The sequence below is a fragment of the Rhea pennata genome, chromosome 3 (genome assembly GCF_028389875.1).
Source record: "Rhea pennata isolate bPtePen1 chromosome 3, bPtePen1.pri, whole genome shotgun sequence".
NCBI classification, from domain to species: Eukaryota; Metazoa; Chordata; class Aves; order Rheiformes; family Rheidae; genus Rhea; species Rhea pennata.
This window is the reverse complement of record NC_084665.1, coordinates 1,954,756-1,978,423: the sequence shown is the minus strand read 5'-3', so window position 1 is coordinate 1,978,423 and position 23,668 is coordinate 1,954,756. Positions and strand designations below refer to the sequence as shown.

Below are 23,668 nucleotides of genomic sequence, written 5' to 3'. Positions count from 1 at the left end.
AGTGCTAGCTATTTCAGGAAACCATTAAATGTGGAGTCTCTCAACACCTGATAAAAGGCAATCATTACCTCATCACTTTGTGTGTGTTGTTTCAAAAAGACTTGCAAAAAAATTCTTAGAAATGGATAATACTAACATAAGATGATAAACCTGGTAACTACAATTTTACAAGAAGCAGCTTCAATTGCTAGCAGAGTCTGCACTGGGACTTCTGCTTAGCCTTCATTTCAAACACTGCTTCTAGCAATGCTAATAGCTTAATAATCTGGGCAATCAATTCTTCCCGTGGTTTTAAAGAAAGAAAGACCATAAATTTACAAGCCTTACCACCCATTTCCTCATGTTTTCAAGTGTTTATGAAAGCTGCTTGATAAAATAGTCTGGAAATCAACATCCTTCAGGACTGCAAGCCTAGTATTTGCAGCTATGTATTTCCACATTTCCTCAATTCAACTTTGTTCTCAGGCAGTCTCTCTACTTATCAGTTAGGCAATAGAAATGAGTAGGAATAGTCTCTACAACATCACAGCACTACAAGGAATTATGCAAACACTTAAAGCATTCCTTTTAAGACGTGAAGCTACATGTAGACAAACATCTTCCGCACTGCTACCATATATTTCAGTGTTTCCGCTTGTACACGTAGGGTTAATTTGATATTGGCAGATATTTGGGATGGGGAAGAAAACTCCTCTAAAGCAAAGCAGTCTAAAAAAAAAAAAAAAAAAGAGGGACTGTGGCCTCAACTGAAGCTTTGTGAGCCAAAACAACCAGTGGCAAAATTTCACTGCACCCCCAGCTACAGTAAAATAGACTGAAGTACAAGAAGGACTTAAACTAATTTAAACTGTAATTAATTCCTGCAAGAAAATGAAGTTTTAAAATTTGATTTCTGTAAAAGGTTTTTAAAACCTTCCAACAGAGCAAGATAAATAGCTCTACTAATAGTAATCAGTGAAAATTTTTTGTTATTAACTTTACTAGAACTATTACCGTCTATTTGCACATTACTTTGTATATCATTGGTAATCTGTGACTTACACACTGCATATCCCCAAGCTAAGAATACATAAGCTAAAAATAGTCTTGAGCAGAGGGTAAAGGAGAAAGATGCCTGCCCCTTCCCTTGCATTGAAATACTCCAATGTCCATGAGAAGAGTGGAAGGAAAAGGTTGCTCAAAGCAGCTGCTACAAAAGCCCCTTTGAATAAAGGAATGAGAAAAGTACTTTTGAAACATTCTCTAGAGCATGCCAGTCTCCTCAAAGGCAAGTGTGGAGGCTGACTAGCCATAGCCAGTCTTACAAGCTAGGCAGGATGCTGGATCAACAGTATGGTTTCTTAGCCGAGCTAAGTTTTATTAATGCATCTTAGATTTTTTTCTAATATCTTTCTCATACAAACTCATGCTTTCAAGTAAATTTATTTTCACCTGTGTCTTGTCAGAGATAACACCAGTAGTGAAACATATAACAAACAAGACATCCTATTTCTCATTCTCTAAAACCAGGATACCGTTACCACAGCAGCAGCCAATACCACAAGATACTTCCCCAGGCTACCAGCATACTCTCCACTACTTAAAAGGCACCTGTAACAGTTGGCAGTACTAATGTTTGCACAGAAGAGGCAGCTTCCTCTGATCAGCATTAGCAAAAGTTCCTTAGCATGCAATATGGTAGAAATAGGTCTTCTTTGGAAGGCAACAAGACAAGGAAGGATTGCCAGAGTTTGAAACATGTGACTTATCTGCATATCAAGCTTTGCTCCCAGCATGTCAACAAAGCAAGTATGAATGAGGCAAAAACACTTTATTCATTGTCTGTTTTCTGCTCTTCTCTCTATTGTCTGCTAAATCACACTACACAGGAGGAGCAACTCCTGAGCTAAAAACCCCCCAGTAGATGAAATCATATTTTTCATAAGACTATTTCAGGCACTAAGTGGAAACATTTTAAATGGCACTTTTTCCTTTGAGAACTATATTTATTGAACTTGCATTAAAATATAGTTCCAATAACTAGTTACCCTCCAAATCCAGTATTTTAATCTTTGCTTTTTGCTTTGCATGCTTAAAAAAAATTAAGAGAGGCTACTACTACTAAAAGGTCACTGTCAGTTTATGCAAAGTCAAAATTAAGTTATCTTAACACTACTATTTACACTAAGCATGACTTACAGTAACTTTTTTTTTGCTCCAGATCACAGCATAATAGTTTACTTTCACCTCAACATCTCTTTTGTCATTGACTGACCTCTTTCTACCAGAGCCAACTGTTAAGTTTAACCTTAAAGAAACAAAGGCACTGTGTCCAATCTGTGACCAAGTTTTACTAAAAAACAGACTAAAAAGCAGCAGCAGAACAAAAAAAAATCCACTAAATTTTAAGAAAAAGTCAAGGTTTATTACTTTGGAGTAAGTTCACAGTTTATTCCATCAGCATTGCTCTTTGGTTCCTCCTTATTATTTTGGGGTCTCAGGCTTGCTACTTTTATATGTATTTAATAAGTTTATTATGAATTTAGGAGCTCCTGAGCTTAGTATTCTAGAATAAACAATTCAATCAGGTACAACAAGCTCCTCAGCAGAGTTAGAGCAGAAAATACATCTCCAACAAGCTCCTTTTTGATTGCAAAAATTCTCTCTTCATCACTTCTGCACTCTAGGACTAGTACACAACAGATAAGTTTGGTCAATGTACAGTTGCTAACTATCAAAAATTAAAAAATACAGACAGATGTAGATGCTCTATCTAAAACAGTGAACAAAATTATTTGTTATTGAATTTCATGTCATCTCAGCTTTGAGTGAAATCTCTGCACACAATATCCTTATATATATAAGTCCTCTTTGTGGTTGTGGAAAGGGAAGAACATGTGGGGACTTCTCTCTTGCTCCTCCACTAACAAAAACAATTTATTTAAAATTATTATTGAAGTATTTTAACAAGAACAAAGACAAGAAAAAAAATATCCCTTCAATCGGAATTTATATAAAGGGGTCCAGTCTCTCTCTGGCAGTAGACTAACACTGGGTTAGATGAACCACCTGAAAACACACCCCAGCCAAAATTTCTCTTCAGCCACCCGTAAGATAGCATCAATTTCCAATGAATGTTTTGTGGAAAGATGGCAACAAGAAGATTTACCAGCATGAATGAAGTTCTGTTACATAGCATGAATGCTCTGCATCCTGGAAGTTCAGCTGTGCTAGATATGAACCCTAGGTATGCATTAATATGCAGTACTATAGTAACGAGGCAGCTGAAGAATATTTGGTTTTCTGAGCATCTAGAGAACAGAAGTGACTCTTACATTCACTTCATTGTCTTTGCTGATACATCAATTCACATTCTGTTTATGTCCTAAGGCTCTGAAACTATGAGGTTTCATCCATACCAGACAGAACGTATGACAGCTGAAACTGAAATTTGTCTTACAGATGCAAGGCTTTATTCTCTCCTGCTGATGCCCTTTTCTCAGAGAAAGATGCTTTGCCATTCACAAGTGCTCTCGAGAAGTACCTTATTTCCAATTTCCCTAATACACATGGCATTCCCAAGTTGCCTAAGCCCGAGGTCAAAAGATTTCAAGAAAATGCTTCAAAGCTGAAGAAAGCAAACTTCATTGCACAAAGGTTTCAGAACCCCAAATTACGCAGCCATTTCAGCCAAGGACCTCTTCAATATAGGACCTCTAACTTATAAAATAGAGCTACCATCACACTGGACTCCAAAAGCTTGACACTCCAAGTCCTATCTAAGGAGAACTATAGTCTTCTAGAGGAACACTGTTCAGGGATACGACTTCCAAACTTAGGGAGTCCCAGAACATTTGAGAGCCTTAAGTATACGTATACAATAGCTCAGAGAAGGACTAGACATTCACAACAGCATTTCATGGGCAGAGGTATAGTGACCACCTCCAGAAAAACAGTTCTAACCTTTATCCTCCTTCTTTGTCTCTAATATAAATGATCACTCACTAGAGATATTATGCATCTTACTATCAACCTTGATGGGGATAGATATCTGTAGAGGGGGTCTGGATTAATTAACTCAGCACCAAGTTGACAATCAGAGCAGAATTGTGGAGCCACGCATACTTGAAGTTTGGCATTGTAATGAAACACCTGCCCTGCTGCAGGGTCAGTTAGTAATGGAATACTTGGAGTCACTGTCACTGCACCAGTAAGTAAATGAAGTTCTATATATAGCCTCTAACCAGCACTCCTCTTAAGTTCCAGATTACTCTTTAAAATGCTCATTATGCTGGTGCTTTTTCTACTAGGAGTGCTGCTTGGCACACTTATCAGGTGAAAAAGCACCAGGGCCTGCAAGAGTAATTTATACGAAACTTTCAATGGTCAAAGAGACAGTTAGGAACTAGCACATTACATCAATGCTACCACATAGCAAGCTGAGGGGGAAAAAAAAATAATAATCTATCGTTGTGACTCCTGAAAGTCTGAAGAAGCACATGGGTCAGATCCACGTTTGTAAGCTTATACTTCTCTCTCTCTCCATAAAGAAACAGACATAGAAAGAACTAGAAATGCTCTTTCAAAGTACCTCCTCCATTCTGACACTTCAGGCTATGTAGGAACAACTTACTACTATGACTTCCAGATACTACATGATAATTGATACTAAGCATCTAACTCTAGTCTGACAGCAATAAAATGCAACAGTAGTTAGAGGCTGCTGGGAAATGTAAACAAGGAGCTCATTCCCTAAGTGCTATCAGAAAGGCACTTTCAACATTGTTTCCAGACCACTTGGATATTATGGCTAGAATGTCTTCAGTAGTACAAGGAAGCATACTTCAAATTGACTTATAACTATCCTTAGAGAAGTACATTTTCTAACAGAGTACTCATGCCTGATAATGAATCCTACAATGATAACTTTAAAGGAACAACTGCTTCTCTCCAATCTTCCACTCCACAATCTTTCAAGCCACTGTGTAAAAAACAAAAAACTAAATTACAGTATAGAAGACAATCAATTTACACTTCATCCTCAAAGACTGAACACTGAAGACCATCTAAAAAAAGAATTGAGTCTTATATTTTAATTTTTCCACAGCCCTCAAACTTCTCTCCTTCTGAATACTTACTAGGTTGCTACTGAAGGCATAGATCCATGTATTTTTTTTCTTATCTTTCTGGGCTTTTGCAAGATGAACATTTCTTGGGACCAGAGTTATTGCCTTTTCGTAACAGTAAGTGTCACTGCCCTTCTACCCCAATCCCTCTAAACCTATTGCTTACAGCTTTAAGCTATTTGTATCACCAGCAAGTTCCTTGCAAAGGGACTTTCCCTGTTGGCACACTTAGTGAATGGCTTGCTTCACCAGGAACAACATTTGATGCAAACTAAGACAGACACCATCATGGTTTCAAAATTATTTTACTTCAGCTAGCACAAGGAACATCCAGGCCAAAGAGAAAAAGAGGCATGTGTTTACATTTTTCCTCTCGTTCAGTTTCCTCAAAACCTATAGAGAGGATCAAAGTCCTTGAAGGACTTCCTCCCATACTCCACAAAACATGGAAGATTCTTCTTTCCAAAAAAGACTGATCTCTACAGTCGATGACCACCCATTCTTAAATTACAGAAGTCCATGTCTAAAACCTTCAGTAACTGTTGTCGGGGGGAATCTTATCAAATAACCAAACTCCTTTCCTTCTTCCTTATTCCCACTCAATACTTATTTGAATCTGAACTGCAGGAAAAAAAAGAAAAAATCCGACTAGAGTGGTTATCCCAGGTGAGGGACAATCCTTTGCCTAATGTCTTCTGAGTGAACACAGACCTGTCAAAATTTAACTAAGCTCTGCTCTGGAGCTTCTGTCTCCTGGAGGTAAGAGACACTGAGGAAGTCCCCCTACTCAAAAGTTTGCAGTTTGACTTAGATACAGGGAATCTCTCTTAACATCCTGATAAGAGACTTTACCACAAGTAAATCCTCTGATGGTCTAATGAAGAGCTTTGTCTCGTTTATTTTAAGAGCAAAAACTAGCCAAAAAAAAGGCAGTCTGAAGAGACCAGCACAGATTTCCAAAAGAATAACATCTTCCAGATACCATGGGAGAAGTTCAAGTATGTTAAATACAACAGTTAAGTTATCTATAACATAATACAACTCAGGCAACTGCATATCGGGTGTGTAGAGAAAGGAGGTAAACTTGTACATTAGCAGGCAGACAAATCACACTCCCTCGCAGTACAAAGTCTGGAAATTAATGCTTTTCCCTATCTCCAAAGGCATACAAAATATAATCTATTTTGTGAATTGTCTGTATCTAAATGTGCTTGCTGTGACAGAACTACTACACACAAATACATTTTAGCCCCTTTCCCTTTATGTTTTAAGGGTTCTCGAGCAGCATGTACCAGGCTAATTGTATACGTTACAGTAAGCAACTTCTATGCAGTTGCTTCCTCAATTAATATTCACCTGCCTTCCCCAACAGTGAAATTTATTCACATAAAATTACAAAACTGAGACAAATACATACTAATTTAATCGCAACAAAATCCTTCACAACTCTCAAAAATAATGTTTCAAGAAACACTGACCTGACTTACGTCTTAAAACAAGCCAGCAAAATTTCCCACAGAAATCAGGGACGAATGTAAGATCAAGCATCACTGACAACATTATCATATGATCACTGGCATCCTAACTAATCTAGAAGCAACGATTATAACAGTGCTGTTAAATAAAATAGTTATAAGCTATGATGATTTGTACCCTGGATATACTACTTCATTTGCTTCTCTTCTAAAGAGTAGCAATTAGTTCTTACAAGGAATTAAGAGGCAATTGGTAAAGGGGAAAACCAAACACGGATTTAGTGCCACTGTGAAATGCCTCGGTGTAGCTACCTTGCTGTTACTGCTGCACACTACCTGCTGAAGATTATTGCCTCTCACACAGTTCTCCCGTGAGAGATTTCTACGCAGAAATCACAGATCCATAGATCAACCACTAAGGGAGGATCATGCTGATGGTCAACCACTCTCACTCCAAAAGCCCTTCTTTCTAGCCATTCTGCTAATAGCCTGTGCTTGCTACTACTTGTTCACTATCACATTAAAGAGCAAACGTTGTATTTTTTTAACATAAACTTAAGCTGATTTCAACTGAGCTGAAGTTGGTGGGGAGCAGACAAGATTAGTCTAAAAGAACTTGAGTAACAAAACAAGATCCAAGATACGGGATATATACACTGATAGGCCACTCACCGGGTAGCTTTAATTCTCCAGTTACTTTTTCAGAATGGACTTACTTCAGTCAAAATAGTATCATGTATCCCAAAGGGGTATTTGTTTTTAAACTGTGCTAATATACCCAGGTTACACTGGGTATAACCTAGCACAACGCAAGAGGATACAGTTTAGTGCAGTATCTTTGTATTTAAGGAAGATGACAAGAAAGAAAAGGGACAGAAAAGGAAAGACTTCCCAATCAAGCTGTAATTATAAAGTGATACGTTTGGTTACATAACAAGTTCTTGGCTTGTCCAAACCATTTTAACCTTTTTTAAAACCTAAGTCATACTGTGAACCTTTAATGTTCTAGTATTTATGTAAAAACAACTTTTCTACATGTTAAAAACTGCATCTCCCACACAAACCGCTTTAATTAAAAGAATTCAGTATTCAAAACTAAATTCATCTTTTCACGTATGTGAATTATGTTTTTAATTTACACAAATTGCTGGAGATCTGCTTATAGAGGGCAAGACTGCTAAGGTTCCTTGCGTTGTATATTACAGTTTAAAGAATACTCTAAATACAAGGTTTTTAACTTTTTAATCTATGGGGGGAAAAAACTTCCTAGAAACTCAGATTAACAACCGCTAATGCACTGAAGAAAGAAAAACGAAAACCTTCCTCCTACTATAAAAACAAAATAGTGTGGCCTCTGTTTCTTTTCTGATAAGAGTCTTAAATACCAAACATTTAACTGCATAATAACATTTACTGGCAGCCAGGCAGCCTGCTTAGCAGATATATAAAGCAGGTAAAAGGAGAAAAAGTTAATTTCTTGGCTGAATGATTCCATCGGTAGCTATAGGGCAAACTAGAAAGTCTTTTAGTAAAGTAGCAGTTGATTCTTCTATCAATCTGCAGCACACATACTCTTCCAAGGAATGCATTAAATATGAAAATCATATCCCGTTATCATCTGTTTCCAGCTTTCAGCCCAGTAAGCTTTCCTTAATGAATGCTGTAGCCTAAGGGACAAGCATGCTGTTGGCTTTTCCGAATAATGGAGTGATGCTACCATTTTTGCTTATTACAATATCGACTAGCTGAGGGGGTTTCACACATAGTCACAAGTGACTACTCTTGCCAGCATGCTCCAAGTTATTACAAGATGTTTTTAGACATTTCATCTAAAAGAGCTTTACTGCTTTTAGTAAAGAAAACAGCTATGGTCTTGAACTGTATCATTTATATGGAGATAGGAGGAGGGATTAGAAGTCTGCATTACTGCAGATATATAGCAGAATATATTCTAAGTATTCCTTGTCAGTCTTTTTGTCTGTTACTTAGATATGCGATCTCTTTTGCTTCTTCTGAGGAAAAAGGTCAAAATGTACAAAATTAGAAATACAACATATGGATCCATTTGTGCATTTTTTTTTAAATATCATTCATCAAGAATATTTTCTCCTAGGCCCACACCATTTTTATGTTATTCAGCACAAAATTATAAAATCCAACAAAGATGACTATAAACATGTAGGCTTCTTTTCCTCCTTTTTTAAATTCTAGTTCTTTGAAAGAATGGCAATATTTCTCCAGGTTATTCTACTTCACTCAGGTTTATAAACAACGTAGTACAACTGCCAGAATAAAACTCTCCACCTAAAGATTTTGCTTAACAACATTTCGCTCTTAATAGAGTACCACAGAGGAAAGAATCTCAGTGTAGTAAATCATGCATTCCCCCTCCCCCCCAAACTTATTTAGCATTACCTTCTTACTGCATTCTTCATCATCTTGTGCCGGCAAGCTACTCCCTTGGAGCAATAACACACTTTTAATTTCTCTTCCATACTGTACCTAAATATGAACAAATCCATTACATAAAATCAAAGCCCAGAACAAACACAAATCAAATATTACTGTACAAGTTGTGCACTTTCAAACACAACGCCAAGCATCAGTTTTCACTTTGTCTCTGTTTAAAAAGCCAGAGTCCTCGTTTCTCCTTATTCTTCCTGTTTCCCTGAACAAGCTATGTGGCTTATACACAACCTTCTGCAGCCTTTTCATATGTATTTATTCTATCATCTAACTTAGAAGCCTACAAAGTAGTAACAACTTATTGACTCAGATTTATTTAAACACAATTTGTTTTTGTAACGTCGAATTATTTTTGCTGCACCCAGACAACAACTCAACTGCTCTGTGAGGAAATGAGTGTTATGATTTGTTTCTGTTTTACACACCTCATCTTAAAACTCTCCGAGCTATTCTAAGGAGAAATATATGGCAGATGTTATCAAGAGCAACACAGCATGAAAGGCAACTTGCTCTAGTTACTAACAAACAAACCCACAGAACATCTTCACCTCCCCCACATTGTTTAATTGACCGAATGTAACGCATGGTAGGACTACTGCTTAAAATCCAAGCATATGCAGTACCTATAATTAATCCTGTTTGTTAGTAATTATAAACCCCAATAATAAGTTACACTGGTCCTGAACAAATGCACTTCTATAACTATTCTGCATCAGATAATACGCATGAAAATAAATCTTTAAACAATTAACTTGAACAGCTCTGTGCTTCACTCCAATAGCATATTCAAGAAAGTCTAGTATTTTCCAGGTAATAGAACTGGTTCATAAAATTTTAAAAAGTTAGTTTTTAAGAAACAAAAACAAGCCACAAGAATTTTACTAGTGCTCAAAATAAATTCAGATATAACGCTCTGATCTTCCCCAAAAAGTTTAAGTGATTTTTCTTACATTCCCAACAATTACTGAACTAACTGCAGACACACAAACATTGGGAAAAAAAAGTGAATCATTCAGAAACAAAAGAGGTTTTATCAGTTATAGCTATGTAAAAATTTTTGCACATCGTTATTACAAAGCACTCCTAAAAGATATACTCTCTAACAAAAATGGAGAAAATAGTAATGATCTGTTTGTGTACTTTCATGATAAATGAAATGATCAGATTGTCTTTAACTCACGTAATCCAAAACAAGTGGGCTTTTCATAAATGTAACATGAAGGGTCTGTAATCTGTTCTTTGTTCAACAGCTCAGAAAAAGTTAACCTAACCCAGTAAAAATAAAATGCATGGCATAGAAACATCAAAACGAAAATAATGAAGGAAAACACTGCATGCAGATCAACCTAGAGCGCAGTTGTGACTCATACCAACACACTATGACTGTCTGGCTTAGAGGGAAAGTCAAACAGGCATGCATAAAGGTTACTCAAGGAAACCCCTAAAAACATCAAGAGGGAAAAAAAAATCAGCATATCCTTTCCCTTTAAAAAAAAGGGGGAGAAAAAAAATCCAGAACTCAGCCCCATGCCCCAAACCCCAGCACAGACTCTGAACTATACATTACTAAGCTGAATTAAGAACAAGAGCGGAGAACACCTACAGCCTTAGACGTAAGTCTCACCTGCCCCTCTTTTAGCTCCTGGGTCACACTGCCGCACTTCCCATCGCACAGGGCAGGCAAGCCACATACCTAGTCACACTAGGCATTCAAACCCAGCAAGCTCCCCAAAAAACAGCTGATAGTGCTAAGCAAAAAAAGGCAAGGAAAAAATGATCTACAGAAGTCACCAGACCTGACAGGCTTAAAATTACCAGCCACTAGCTGGGAAAGGATTTTATTAAGATGGGTATGCAGACATGGGATGTTAGCCAGCTGACTGATTTATTAAAGTGGAAATGAACTACCACTCCTTTTCCAAGAGCTTCCTTACTTCTGAAGAATTCAGCATACAGGCAGATCAGCTACTAGAGCCCTCCCTAAAATAAGCTACTTCATAAACTGAAGTCAATGACAACACAAAAGCAACTTTCCAAAGAAGAAATTAAGTACAAACGTATTGGTATCTCAAGGGAGTGCTAATCAGCATGAACAATTCTCATCACTCCATCTCGAAAATGATTCAAAGGGCATTCCAGAAGAGGCATTAAGAACTATTATAGGCATAAAAAACTCCTGTATGATCAGAGCAAAGACTGGGGCTATTTCCTTTAAGCTGAATGAAATATATTAATCCTGCCTTCCTTTAAGTTATGACTAGCATGGGGAGAGCAGTTTGAAGCCAGCTAGTTATTCTTCTTTATAATACAAAAACAAAGGGATTTTCAAAGAAATCAAAGACAACTAATTTGAAAACATTACTCCACAGGACTAGCTGTCACCTTATATTGTTGCAAACTTTGAGGATTCGAAAAAAATGAGACAGTTAAACATTAATATCAATAGAGTTATAAGGATTTAAAAGATTTTTAGAAGGGATGCAAAGGTTCACATTTCGAGTCATACATTTTTTCCCATCAACGGATGTGAGTAAACTTTTCTAATTAAAGAACTGCATACAAAGGATTTATCGCCCTTTACTCTGATGCAGGTAGCAAAAGCTAAAACTGACACTAGAGAAGAAAAAAACACCACAATGCATATTGTAGCTTCTACATCCCTACTTTGGATTAAGCTCTAATAACGCCTCTTAGGGCAGTGTTTCCAGAGCATATTATGAGAAAAGTTTCCAAAAAAAATTGTAAAGAAAGGCTCTTTAAAAAAAAAAAAAGAAAGAAAAAAACACTCTTCTACATCATTTGCACTTTTCTCTTCTCTCCCCCGTCCCTGCTGCAGTCTGATTCTTTCCTCCTCTTGCCTTTCTTCAGAAATGTTTACATATTTCTCTTCATAGACCTGCTGTATCTGAGCACCTCCTGCCCCTAATCCTACAGCCTCTGTCCCTCACATCTTTCTTTCAGTCCTGTATTATTGTCACCCAAGAGTATTGCTACCTGTTGACATTGTCTAATTATGCCTGTGTTCAGGTTCCAGAAACCTTCTTTTGAAAAAGATCAAAGTGTTGCTATCTCAGACCAAGCTGTATATGATGTCCCTGAATAGAACAGCGAAGAGGGAAAATAGTACACTCAAATAATGTTGTTCCTGTTTTAATTCAAAGTGCATTTCAGAGAAATAAGAAACACCACAACTGAATTCTAGATAACCAAACAAAAAGGTAAGTATTGAATCAAAACTACATAGTAGAGGCTTAAGATACCTCAACTAATTTGTTTCCTTCTCTCAAAACACTTGCCTGGAGGAAATGAAGAATGCTACTTCTCTTATAAAGCAGATAAACACTTCTCCCTTCCAGTAAAACACTGATCTTTTGCTCCCTCAAGTTCTGACTCCCTGTGTTTATGGCATGAATAGATATCACAGAATTAATTTTTTAAAATCTGAGCTCATTACCAGTCTGTATTACTTTGCAGCACCCCAAATTGTTCTTCAGTGAAAAGGAAGATAATATATGATTAGTAATATGATTCAAAACCCTCAAAGCAGGACTGCTTCTCACAGTAGCCTATTAAATAGAAAGTCTTGAGTCATGATCAGAAAATATCCTTTCCATAATAAAACCTGTAATATGGATCCTGATCAAGTTTGTTTTAAACACTTAAAAGACATGCAGAAAGCTCTTTACTATTACGGAAGTTTCTTCTTATTTGTGCTAATTACTAATAAATAAATAAATAAAAAGCAATAAAAATATAAGTATTCAGTCTATAAGTAGTATTATTGATCCAAAACCATAATGGAAGGACTGAAGCCAGTCACTCTAACAGGACTAAGAAAAGAAAAGCCAAAAGTCTATTCACATTTGCAAATAAGAGGGGCTGAAAGATAAGCAAGCAAAGAGGAATCATCGAATTTTACTTAACAATGAAAAAATCATGGCAATTCAGACCTAACAGTAGCTGATATTACAGTAATTACCATAAATGTTAATTTTACTTCCACAAACTTTTTTGCTTTTTATTACCATACTATTCTAAAAGCTCCAGGTACATTTACTACATAAGGGACATGCAAGAGCCCCCACTTCATTTCAGTTCTAGCCATCATGCGGAGACAGATTCCAGTAGGGACTTATCAGGAGACAAATACAGTCCTCTGAAGAGAAAACACTTCAGAATTTAGTTCACTTCGTGATAACTGTTTCTATAATCAGAATCGCTGACCAGAACAACTGAAACTAACAGACGCAATATTAAGAGCATAGGTGGTTAATATAACTGTTGAAAGGTCACTGTCCTCAAGAGCATAGTTTTAATCTTTCTTTCAAAGTGGAATGACCATTCATGTTTTCTATCACAGTAATTTTTAAACAAATTAGTCATTTAAAAATAAAAACAAACAGGTATGCATTAGCTTCTTCCATAACATTTCATCCCAGTAGATTAACTGTTAACATTCAGTTTCCTGAATGCCTTGACAAACATCAACTTTTGAGATAATAGCAGTCATGGCTATGAGTGAAGAAAGCAAAGAAATATGTTTGTTATCTTCTCTGATACCAACAGCATTACAAATAAGAAAGCAGGAAGCACATACTCTGCTGGGCATTGGTTCCATTTGACATGGCCATTTGACATTTACCCATTTCTATCACATCAGTTTTCTTGCACAACTAAGTATACAAGGTGATGAGACATTTCTTGGGCATTACTTCACTAGCTCAACAGGAAAGTGTAAAATTTTGATCAATTCTGGAAGTATATGTATATGCACAAAAATATTATCAAGAGCAAAGATCTGAGCAGTATACACCAGAGAAAGTAGTCTTCTCTGTTACCATTGTTAAAGTATTGCCAGTTAACAGTTTAGTGACTGAATTGACCGTGACTTCGTTTTAGCTCTGCTTCAGTCCAGACAGCTTAAACACAACAAATACTTGTTAACATGAGTTACCTAACTCTTCCTTCATTGATGGAGATAGTGACAATAAGACTAGGGCAACAGTAACTACTATCATCCTGAAACTACTTCTGCGAAACTTATTAGGATTTTTTAAATAATAAACATTTCGCTAAAATATAAATCTATAAATAAGTTTTTAGAAAAACTTAAAACTTGCATCATCTTCTTGTCATCACCTTCTTGTCATCACTTAGATACTGTTCTTCTATCATGTCACCACTATAACTGCAAACATGACACAATCCAGTTCCACAGATTTTGATCCCAGCTCTCCCTTGCTTCCAGGGGACTCAAAAGCACATTGCACTCTACTGTAGACTAAATGTAGAGTAGTTCTGTGAAGCGTTACTACCTACGCAGTTACAGCTGGATCCGTTAGGTCACTTACTAGCAGGGCCAGGGTTTGTCTCAAACTCCCAAACATTAAGCCTTTAAGCACTCCAGAACATATGATCAAGACATGATGTGCATAATACATGGGCAAAACCAATTTAGCAATCATTGTAATAGTAAACGCTATTCTAAGAGAGTCTTTAAAAAAAATTACTTCCATCTTCCGAATTATCTCTGAACTTGAAGTTTTCATATGAGCTTCAAATTGGTTGAATTCCTTTAAAAATGTCTGGTTTCGCAGAACTGCCATTTTTTGCCGTTCATCTATTTCTTTCAAGTACTTTTTCAGCTTCATGTATTTTAGTTTCGCTCTACGGGGGGAAAAATAAATTGCATTTAAAGAGCATAAAATAAAACAAGTACAGGAATCTGTTTTTTCAGTTATATTCTAATCTTCATGTAAGATTCACACACACATTGAAAACGAATAGACACCTATGTCCTGCACATCTGCCAAAGGCCACATTATACACCTTACAGGATATTACTACCATATAGCTTAAACCTGATTTTTGGTGTTCAGGAGGATAAGCATAGTAATAACGTCTTGAAAATTTGTTTTTAAATGGGTTGTACTTTAGACATTTCATTTTGAATTAATGTGATAAGTATATTTAGGAAAAATAGTATTTTTTGAGACAAACAAATTGTGATACTAAGGCTGTGATTTCACAACTGCTTTAAGCCAACCTAAATCCATGCTGCCACCAAAAGGAGCATCTCACTCAAAGCCTGCCTTTCTTTCTTTTGTGCCAATACTATCCATTATGCACTGACATGGCAAATCAGGCCAAGAGCAATTCAGCTGAAAAAACACCTAAACTAGTTCACACTCACCCAAGAGATTCTTTTTCAGCCAAATCAGTTGTCTTATCTGATTATAGGGCAGCCACACGAATATTAGTGCCAACAAAGAGAAAATGTGAACCAGGGGCAGATAGGATGAGGTTCATCTCTTTTGGTCTCAATCTGCCTATAAGTCAGCTTAAATCAGCTGCAAAATCGCAAACTAAATCCCCCAAGTTATCAAAATTTTCAGAGAAACTCCAGCTCAAAACACATTTTATTAAAACAGATCAAATAGAAAGGAAAGTAAATGTGTATATTTCTTCACCTGTTTAGACTTTTTTTCCTAAATACACATGATGATTTTTTTCATATAAAGGCCCTGTTTAAGAAAAGAAGTTCCTAAGGGATTTGGTCCTCAAAGCACCAAACTCTCTTAGTTACTTCAAGGGATTGAATAACTTTGATAAGCTTTACCAGCTACATTTAGGGAAAGAAATACTAGAAAAGAATGCCTGAAATAGCTTAAAATTCTGTTTTTCTCTGGACTCTAGATGTCTTTAATGGCCTAAGAAACTTTTAACCATGCAGAAATTACAGTCCAGATCCTCCTCCTGAATGCGGACTTCTGCAACCATTGTTTCAAAGAACTACAAAAGGCTCACATTATTTTCTTTTAAAAACTACAGCTTTATGGTTCAGGTCTTCTAAAGCTTGAGGAAGCTCTGATCTATCACAAGATGTAGGAGGGCTACAATTTTTTTGATGGAAAAAAAATCTGGAACAGTTCTGGAATCTGCTCCTCTCCTTCCTTAATCATTTGGGGCACAAATTTCAAGATTCAGCTTTGAGACAAGCACAAGAACAGCTCATAAGAAAAGAGAGCACCATACCGTGTTACATTTAATATGTAATTTGGGAACTGGCTGCAATTTCAATTGGTTTAGTCTATCTCAATAAAGTAACAGCAGCAGTTCTTATAACCTAGTGCATGTTATTCACAACAATACCCAGAGGGCCAGAGAATGCAAACACGGGAATCTCTCTACCTAAAATATATAGCCACAATTAGCTAAAATATACAGCCAGAATGGGAATCTTTATTTCAGGCCTCTATTTTAGGACAAACTGTATTTGCAATTTACATTAAACAAATAATGCAGAAATAATCCAGGGAGCAGGACCAGAACCTAGAACACCTCTATGAAGTCTAGAAGTCTTAAAATCCTAGGACTGTACGACTTTCTAGCATGAACTATGCTACAGTGATTTTGTAAAAGTCGCACAAAACCAAACAATGTATTAGTCATTACTAAAAAAATTTGCAGTATTTATACAGAGTAAGGTAGAGACAAGAACCTTACATAATACTTGAGATGTGAATATCAAATTACTGTTATAAAAAGATCAAGATACCATTCTAAAAGTATCACATTATACTTAAATCTTTGGAACTAAAATAAAATAATTCATACGAAGTTTTGTAGTAGTCTTACGTGTACGCATCAGATTTTCTGTACTCAATCAGTTCACTTTCTAATTCCAGCCTTTTGGTTTCACTGGAAGAAAACAAATAACATACAGTGAGATATAATTTTTTCTATAATGTACTTTATCAAAGTGCAAGAAAAAGCATTTTGCAAGCAAAAAAATCTTTTTAGAACAAAGAGCACATTTTTGCTACACACTGGTAGTCTTATAAACTGATCCATCAGTCAAACTTATCAGAAAAATAAGTTTCACCAAAAAAAAAAACTCTAAGTTTCTACATCTTGCTTTGCTCCTCATTGAAACAAGGACTAGGCTGTTGTAAATGAAGAGGAACAAGGGAAAAGATACATAAACATGTATATACCTGCACAAACACTCACCAGCATAGTCAAGAAGCCTGTATTTCTGCCCAAATTAAGTTCCAGTTTCAAGCCCCTTCTCCAGTAGCCCCAGGAAGCACTCTAAGCCCTGAGATACTGGCAGTTCATGAGTTTGTTCCCCCTCACCCAAGTCACACAGCAGGCCACTTTCAATCTAGGATTTTTTTTTCAACTTACTAAATAAATAACTTGAAGATAATAGAAAATGTATCTCATTCTCATGCTTTAAACTTAAGCATACCTATAGGTACGATACTCTTAGCCTGTAGTTAAGTTCTGACAGATACTTACATATTCAGGTACTATCTAAGTAAGTCTTCTTGAGGTTGAAAACAAAGTAATACAAAAAAAAAAAAAAAAAATCAGATAATGGCCACTCAGTATTTGAATACCATTATTATGAATACCTAAAACAGTTAAGGTAAAGCCTATGGTGTTTTGGAATAGAGGTCTGTCCAACGAATGACCTGAAGGCAAGCAAGACTGTTTTGTTCACTTGCCTAAGTACTGGCAAGTTTCTAGCACAGTTTCTTAGCCCAAGTGGCAGAAATTAGGCTTGCTGCAGTAGAGAGATTTGGGGGGGGGGGCACTCCACTAAAAGGATACTTCCTGTTTTAACTAAAAAAAAAAAGTCTTCCTGCCTACAACTTTTCTCTGTTCGCACAGTTTTGCGTTATGCTAAAATGATGCAGTCAGTCAGTAAAAACCTTTCCTTAAAAAAAAAAGGGGCAAAGATAACATAGTGAAGAATTTCTAAGGATCCAGATGGCTAATTTTCAGGCAATCTTCAGTCTGTAGAGAAGGAGAACATTAGTTTGGAATTCGAGGGCAGAATTAAGTTCCCTGCTCAGCTACAAGCTCTCTCTAGCCTCTGGCATTTCACTCGGGCATTGATCTGTATTTGATCCCTCACCTCCTATTTAAACCAGCAGGACTAAGATGCTTGAGTATTTTTGAGATACCAAGCCCTTTTGTGCTTCAGTTCCCCATCCATAATGCAAGAACAACAGTACTACTGTGATGATACCCTGTTGAGGTAAGTACATATAAAGCAGTGAAACACTTGGACACAAAGCAATTTTTCAATAACAGCATGAAATGTTATTTTTGTGGTCACTTTTCTACACTAACTCTTATCAACTGTTGAAAGCTAAGTTGCATCTAACTTGGTAGTCTGGAAGTTGGACAGAGACTGCTCCAACCATGCTAGTATGTATCATATAAGACTTTGGCCAAAAAGACAAGATTACTTGATTAACCAGTTACAGCGTTGAATCACCTTAGATAAGTGGACACAGCACAAAAGCACACACCAACATGTAAACAAACAGTTGGTTTCCCAACCAGATGGGTAGGAATTTTTCTTCAGAACAACACATAGCAGCTTTCTGAAAGAGGAAAAGGGACAGTAGACTCAAAAAAAAAAGCCACCTAACTATCTCACCACTTAACTCCTAAAGAAGTACTATTCTCGAAACCTTCCGCAGCCAACTTCTGCTCCCCTGGATGAATGAGAACAGGTCTGTCCACTAGTGTCCTTTAGAAACGTATATGACTGATATCAGCTAATATTTCTGAAAATGATAATCCTATGCATTTTACATTCTCTATTCAAGACTTCAATATTCTTATGCGTTTACTGCAAACCGCTCTTAGCATGAAGCATGTGGTCTCGCTGTTTGAAAAGCAAAGCTAATTGCAAAGTTAGTCACAATGTTAAGTACAGCAGTTAGCTACATAAATTATTGACTTCACCACCCACACCTCTCAAAAACATTGCTGTCCTCACCAGCAATCATTGAAGATTAAGTGCTGAGTAATCATAACATGGTCAATTCTGTATAAAACAGAGCGTAAACTCTCCACCCCATTTAACTTATTAGGCACCCAAAACCTTATTCTCCAAAATTCTGCACACAACACTGATACCACTGACCTGGCTGCAGAGACCTATGCATGCAGTAATTTTTACATCTGGACCAGACAAAGTACAAGGATTATGTCAGGCTTCATTGGCTGTATTTTATATCATAATTTGCTACATTTAAGATACAGTTATAGTTTTGCACAAGTCTTAAGGCACTCCACATTGTTTGCTTATCATAAGCTTAATATCTAGTGGCCAATTGCTCAAGCATTTCAAAACGTATGTATTTAAAGAAAAGACTTACAAAAACAAATGCAAAGGAAAATTCACAAGAGTTCTCTTCTAGTTCACCAAGAGACAGGTGGAGGACATAACTGAGCAGCAGCATCATCCATCATATTCAAGCTCTTGCATACATGGCTTCTACAGTGGTGTCTCATTATTTGCTCAGGTCAAATTAAAAACTGAAAGCAGGAATGCAATCAGGAATGAAACAGCTGTTGGGTACTTCAGGTCTTAAAAACAGGTGACATGAAATTAGACCAATGTAGAATTTCTAAGGTGGAATTCAGGAAAACTAAAATACTCCGGTGATTTAATAAAAGGCTTTATATTTTACATAAAGATTGTTTAGATAAAAGGTATCACTTTATCTGAGAAATTCTGAATAGGCAACTGCCTCTGCAGCACCTTTCCCAAAGGCAGCCTTTCCCAGTCTTGCAATAGCAATATGCAACTTCCAGTCTGGTGCAAGTATCGCTCTTGGTCAACACCAAGAAGTACAAATACATGTTTTCTTTCATTTTTAAAAGCATAAACAGCATAAGTGTGCCACACAGAGAAATTCTAATTATTATCACAGCTTTAAAAGGTACTTGCACGTGCTCATGGTCCAAATAAAGAAAAGTACAGGTACGAGTGCTAGGGGAAGCAAAAGTGACAACTCCCTTCTACTCTACACTCTCTGTCCTCAATCTCTAAAAGCTGGTTTAAGTTACACCATCTGGTGACAATCCTCTAAAAGAGGAGATTTTGACCGGGAAGGGGGGGAGGGGGAGAAGAAGATAAATGATTATCAAGCAAAAATGATCCAAACACTACCTGGATATCAAGGAGTGGAGAAACAGCCAGAGAAGGTAACACAGAGCCAACACTACCACCAGGATTTATTGTTATGTGAAAGGAATCACCCTTCCTGCTTTTCCCTTCCACAGCAAGGCCAACAAACCAAACAAAATAACTGGTTCATGGCTGTTTCCCTCCCTCCACCTTTACTTCAAAGTTCTGGGATAAGGAATGCATAAAATCTTAAAAACACTCTTTATCTTGCAAGATCATTATTTGCTACTTAAGAGTAAATATCACAAATTATTGGTTGCCGCTAAAGACTTCAAACATAAGTATTTGCTAATCGAAACAAAACGTTGCATTCATGAAATCAGAAAGTAGAACTGAAAATCTAAGGATAACATTTTTAGTCTTACATTCTACGTTAGCAGTATTTTGGCATCTAAGTATGTACTTTACAATCCAGTGAGATTTTTGCAATACAGTGTAGGCATTTAGTCCCCTTAGGATTTTAGGCTAGATTCCAAAACAACCCCTGGAATGCACATCTGCAGTTTAAAATACTCAAAAGCCTCCTCTAATTGCCTCAGATGAAAGGCTATAATAAACATTATGTTATTTGTTTTCTAAGCCAGAATGAAGTTATCAATTTTAATATCCTGTTAACGAATGACTGAATAGTTCAACTAACAAGAGTCAACAGATATAGATCATTTATTTATCTATTGCAGCCTTTATATGCCAAAGTCCCACTTTGCAGATCACTTCAGACCTAGATTTCAGAATACGGTCAGTCCAGTATTTTTTATAAAAAAGATGTCATCAACTGAATCACAGTAGCTATGCACATGCAAATCCCTACAGCAGGGCAGCGGGAAATACAATGGCTTGACTTATTCCACAGCTGGAACCAATGTTACACAACAACAGACCAGGAGCACACATGCTCTCAGCTACCACAGGGCAGCCAAGGGTGAGGTGACTCACTGGGGAAAAAAAAAAAGTCAATACAATCATCTTTAAGCGGGAACTAGCCAAACACAAAGTTTGTTTGGATAAACTAAATTCTATTTAAAAATAAACAAAATTGGTTTCTAAACACATGATTTCTAAAAGGTAATTTAAGGAGCCTAACTTGCTCTACCTCTTTCGCAAATTTTACATTGTAGCTGCTTGTTAAATAACAGTAATAAATCAAGAATGACATACAGGAGAGAAAACAGGTAAGTAGGTTATTCCATATGAAACAAAGGCATTAAAAGCAACTTTCCAATAGGCAATGCTTTTTTTCCCCCAGTACTAGTGTTTTACCAGTCTATATTAGAACTTCCACATTTACATTTGAAGTAGTAGCTTTTCTACTGTTCAAGGCATAAAGAGATTAAATTACATTAGATTTTCAATCATCAAATGTTTGAAAAAGAAGTGATGAAAAACAAAGTTTTCCTTCCATTGCTCTTTTTCCAGAGATTTAATGATATAAGGTCAAACTCTCAGAGATGCTTCTCACCAGAGTCAGTAATTTGTTTTGTACGCAAGCTTGTACACTTAGAGTCATACTAGAACTGTGCAGTTCGTGCATCTATCCTTAAGTTTTCCTCCTGTAAGAAGACTCACTGACTTTAAAAGGATTATGCCAAAAAGCAACTCAAAGTATTTTAATCTAATAAACTGTTTAAAATTTAGGACACTGCTCCATTTTAATGTTACACACAAAGACTAGCCCAAAATACATAAATCCTCTCCTTTACACAAAAGTGTGCATCTCTTCTGCTCCTAACAGAAGCAATATCTGCACACAAATAGCTCAAAGCAACATGCAGTCTAGACCACTATAACGCTTTGATCTGCCCTCCCCCTTTATTTCCTAATACCACAGTTTAGATAAACTACCTTTTCTATCTAGGACCTAGGGTATATACAAGGCACTTTGGCCAAAACGCTATCTAGATGCAAGGTTTAGATTGTGAGGGGTGTTGAATTATTAAGTTGTAATTTGGTATATCCAATATGTTTTTTTTTTTGGGGGGGGGGGGTGGGGGGAGGCAGGGGGAAGCTACTCTATTAGCCAGAAAACAGGTACAGCTTAAAAGGCAACCTCTTAACAGTATATCTTGAATGATTTCTGGGCAGAAAAAAAATGCTAATTAACTCTGTCTCTTTTGCAAATATTACATTGTAGCTACTTGTTAAATAACAGTAATCAATCAAGAATGACATATGGACACCAACTACTGTGGTTATTCCAGTAAGTAACATCTTGAGATCATCATTAATTGTATCCAACTCCAGAAAAGTGACCAATTTTTTGAAATAACTCGGTCCAGAGCAGCTTAGGAAAGCCTTGCATCATCACTTGTGATGCTTGCTTTCTTCCTGAAAAATCAGATCCCATTGAAGCATCCACAGACTGAAACATCTGAAAGTCCCTTTTCATTATTAATAATTCATATTTTTACATCTGTAGAGAGAAATCACGTGTACGTGTGCATTTATCACACAGCCACCTCCAAAAGAGCAGCAGCTCCACTAGTTGCTTACTTAAAAACTGCTCCCAGACAACAGCTCGGATAATCAAGAGTCCTACAACTTTCAGGATTTACACGGTACGCTAAGCAAGGAGCCATGCAGCCGAAACAGCGAAAATGTAAGTGCGTAGTGCTATTGCTATGCCTCTCCTCATCCCCCTCCCCAAACACGCCCTTGGCTGAAAGTTTTTTTGTTGTTGTCAAAAAAAAAAAAAAAAAAAAAAAAAAAGGAAAAAAAAAAAAGAAAAAACCACAAACGCGTGGATTGTAAGATGCGGTGAGCAGCTCGCGTATCAATTTAACTCTCTCCAGTTAATTAAACTTCACGCCTTCGCCCGCGGCAACCAGCCCGCCACCCCTTTAGCACTTACCGGCGCCGTAGCCCCCCCCACCCCAAACAAAACCGAAAACAAAAGCTTTCCCACTGCGAGCGGCGATCCGGGGGCCGCCGTGGCCGCGCCCGCCAGCGAGGGAGGAAGGTGGCGGCCCGCAGTCGCCTCACCTGTCGCGGAGGCGCCGCAGAAGCCCGTCCAAGGCGGTGGGGCCGGGGCCGGGGCCGGGAGCCGCCGGCGGCCGCGGCCCGCAGGGCCCGCTCATGCCGCCCTGTTTACTCCGGTGGCCTAAGCGACGGCTCCCGTCATGCTCCGCGCCCGCCCCGGAAGCCAGCGCCGCGCGCGCCTCCCGCCGGCCGCGCGCGGGCGTTGCCGTGGAGACGCAGGAGGCGGTGGCGGTTTAGGGCGTGTGTCACTGAATGACGTCTTAATCCGCTAATTTAGCATAATTTCATCGAATATCTTAATTGTTATTAGAGCTGTTAAAATAGTTGCCGCTTACAGTCCAATCTCCCTTTAGGAGAGCTGGGCCCCCTCCCAGGCTTCTCTGCTGCGTGGCCTGGGCAGGCATCCACGTCCCCCCTCAGGAAGAAGGGGAGCAGGAACCTCTGCCCTTGCCGGCGCCCGGGTATTAATGCCACAAGTAATCGGGAGCTACGGGGGCCACCGCGTTGCCCAAACACAGTATTGGTATCAACGCGTGAATTACGGGAGCAGTGGGGATGAAGGAGACAGGGAATTTCCAAAATTGATAATACAGAAAATCGAGCGAACTACCTAAGTCTTAGTGAATCTAAAATCTTGATATGTAGGG

The 23,668-nt window shown here is 37.6% G+C and overlaps 1 protein-coding gene across 4 annotated transcripts in view; it reads right to left on the bottom strand.

The window, feature by feature from the left end:
* KIZ (kizuna centrosomal protein) overlaps positions 1 to 23,150 on the bottom strand; it is a 71,942-nt gene extending 48,792 nt beyond the window's left edge. For 2 of the 4 annotated variants that reach the window (XM_062571343.1, XM_062571346.1), the window contains exons 1-4: positions 23,025 to 23,150; positions 16,685 to 16,747; positions 14,557 to 14,713; positions 8,996 to 9,082 (exon numbers count right to left, since the gene is read on the bottom strand). In XM_062571343.1, the coding sequence (XP_062427327.1) occupies positions 8,996 to 9,082; positions 14,557 to 14,713; positions 16,685 to 16,747; positions 23,025 to 23,119 (402 nt within the window). In that variant the 5' untranslated portion in view covers positions 23,120 to 23,150. Of the gene's footprint in view, positions 1 to 8,995; positions 9,083 to 14,556; positions 14,714 to 16,663; positions 16,750 to 23,024 lie in introns of those variants that run through there. The other 2 variants (XM_062571344.1, XM_062571345.1) reach the window with 2 other exon arrangements.
* Positions 23,151 to 23,668: the final 518 nt, after the last annotated feature.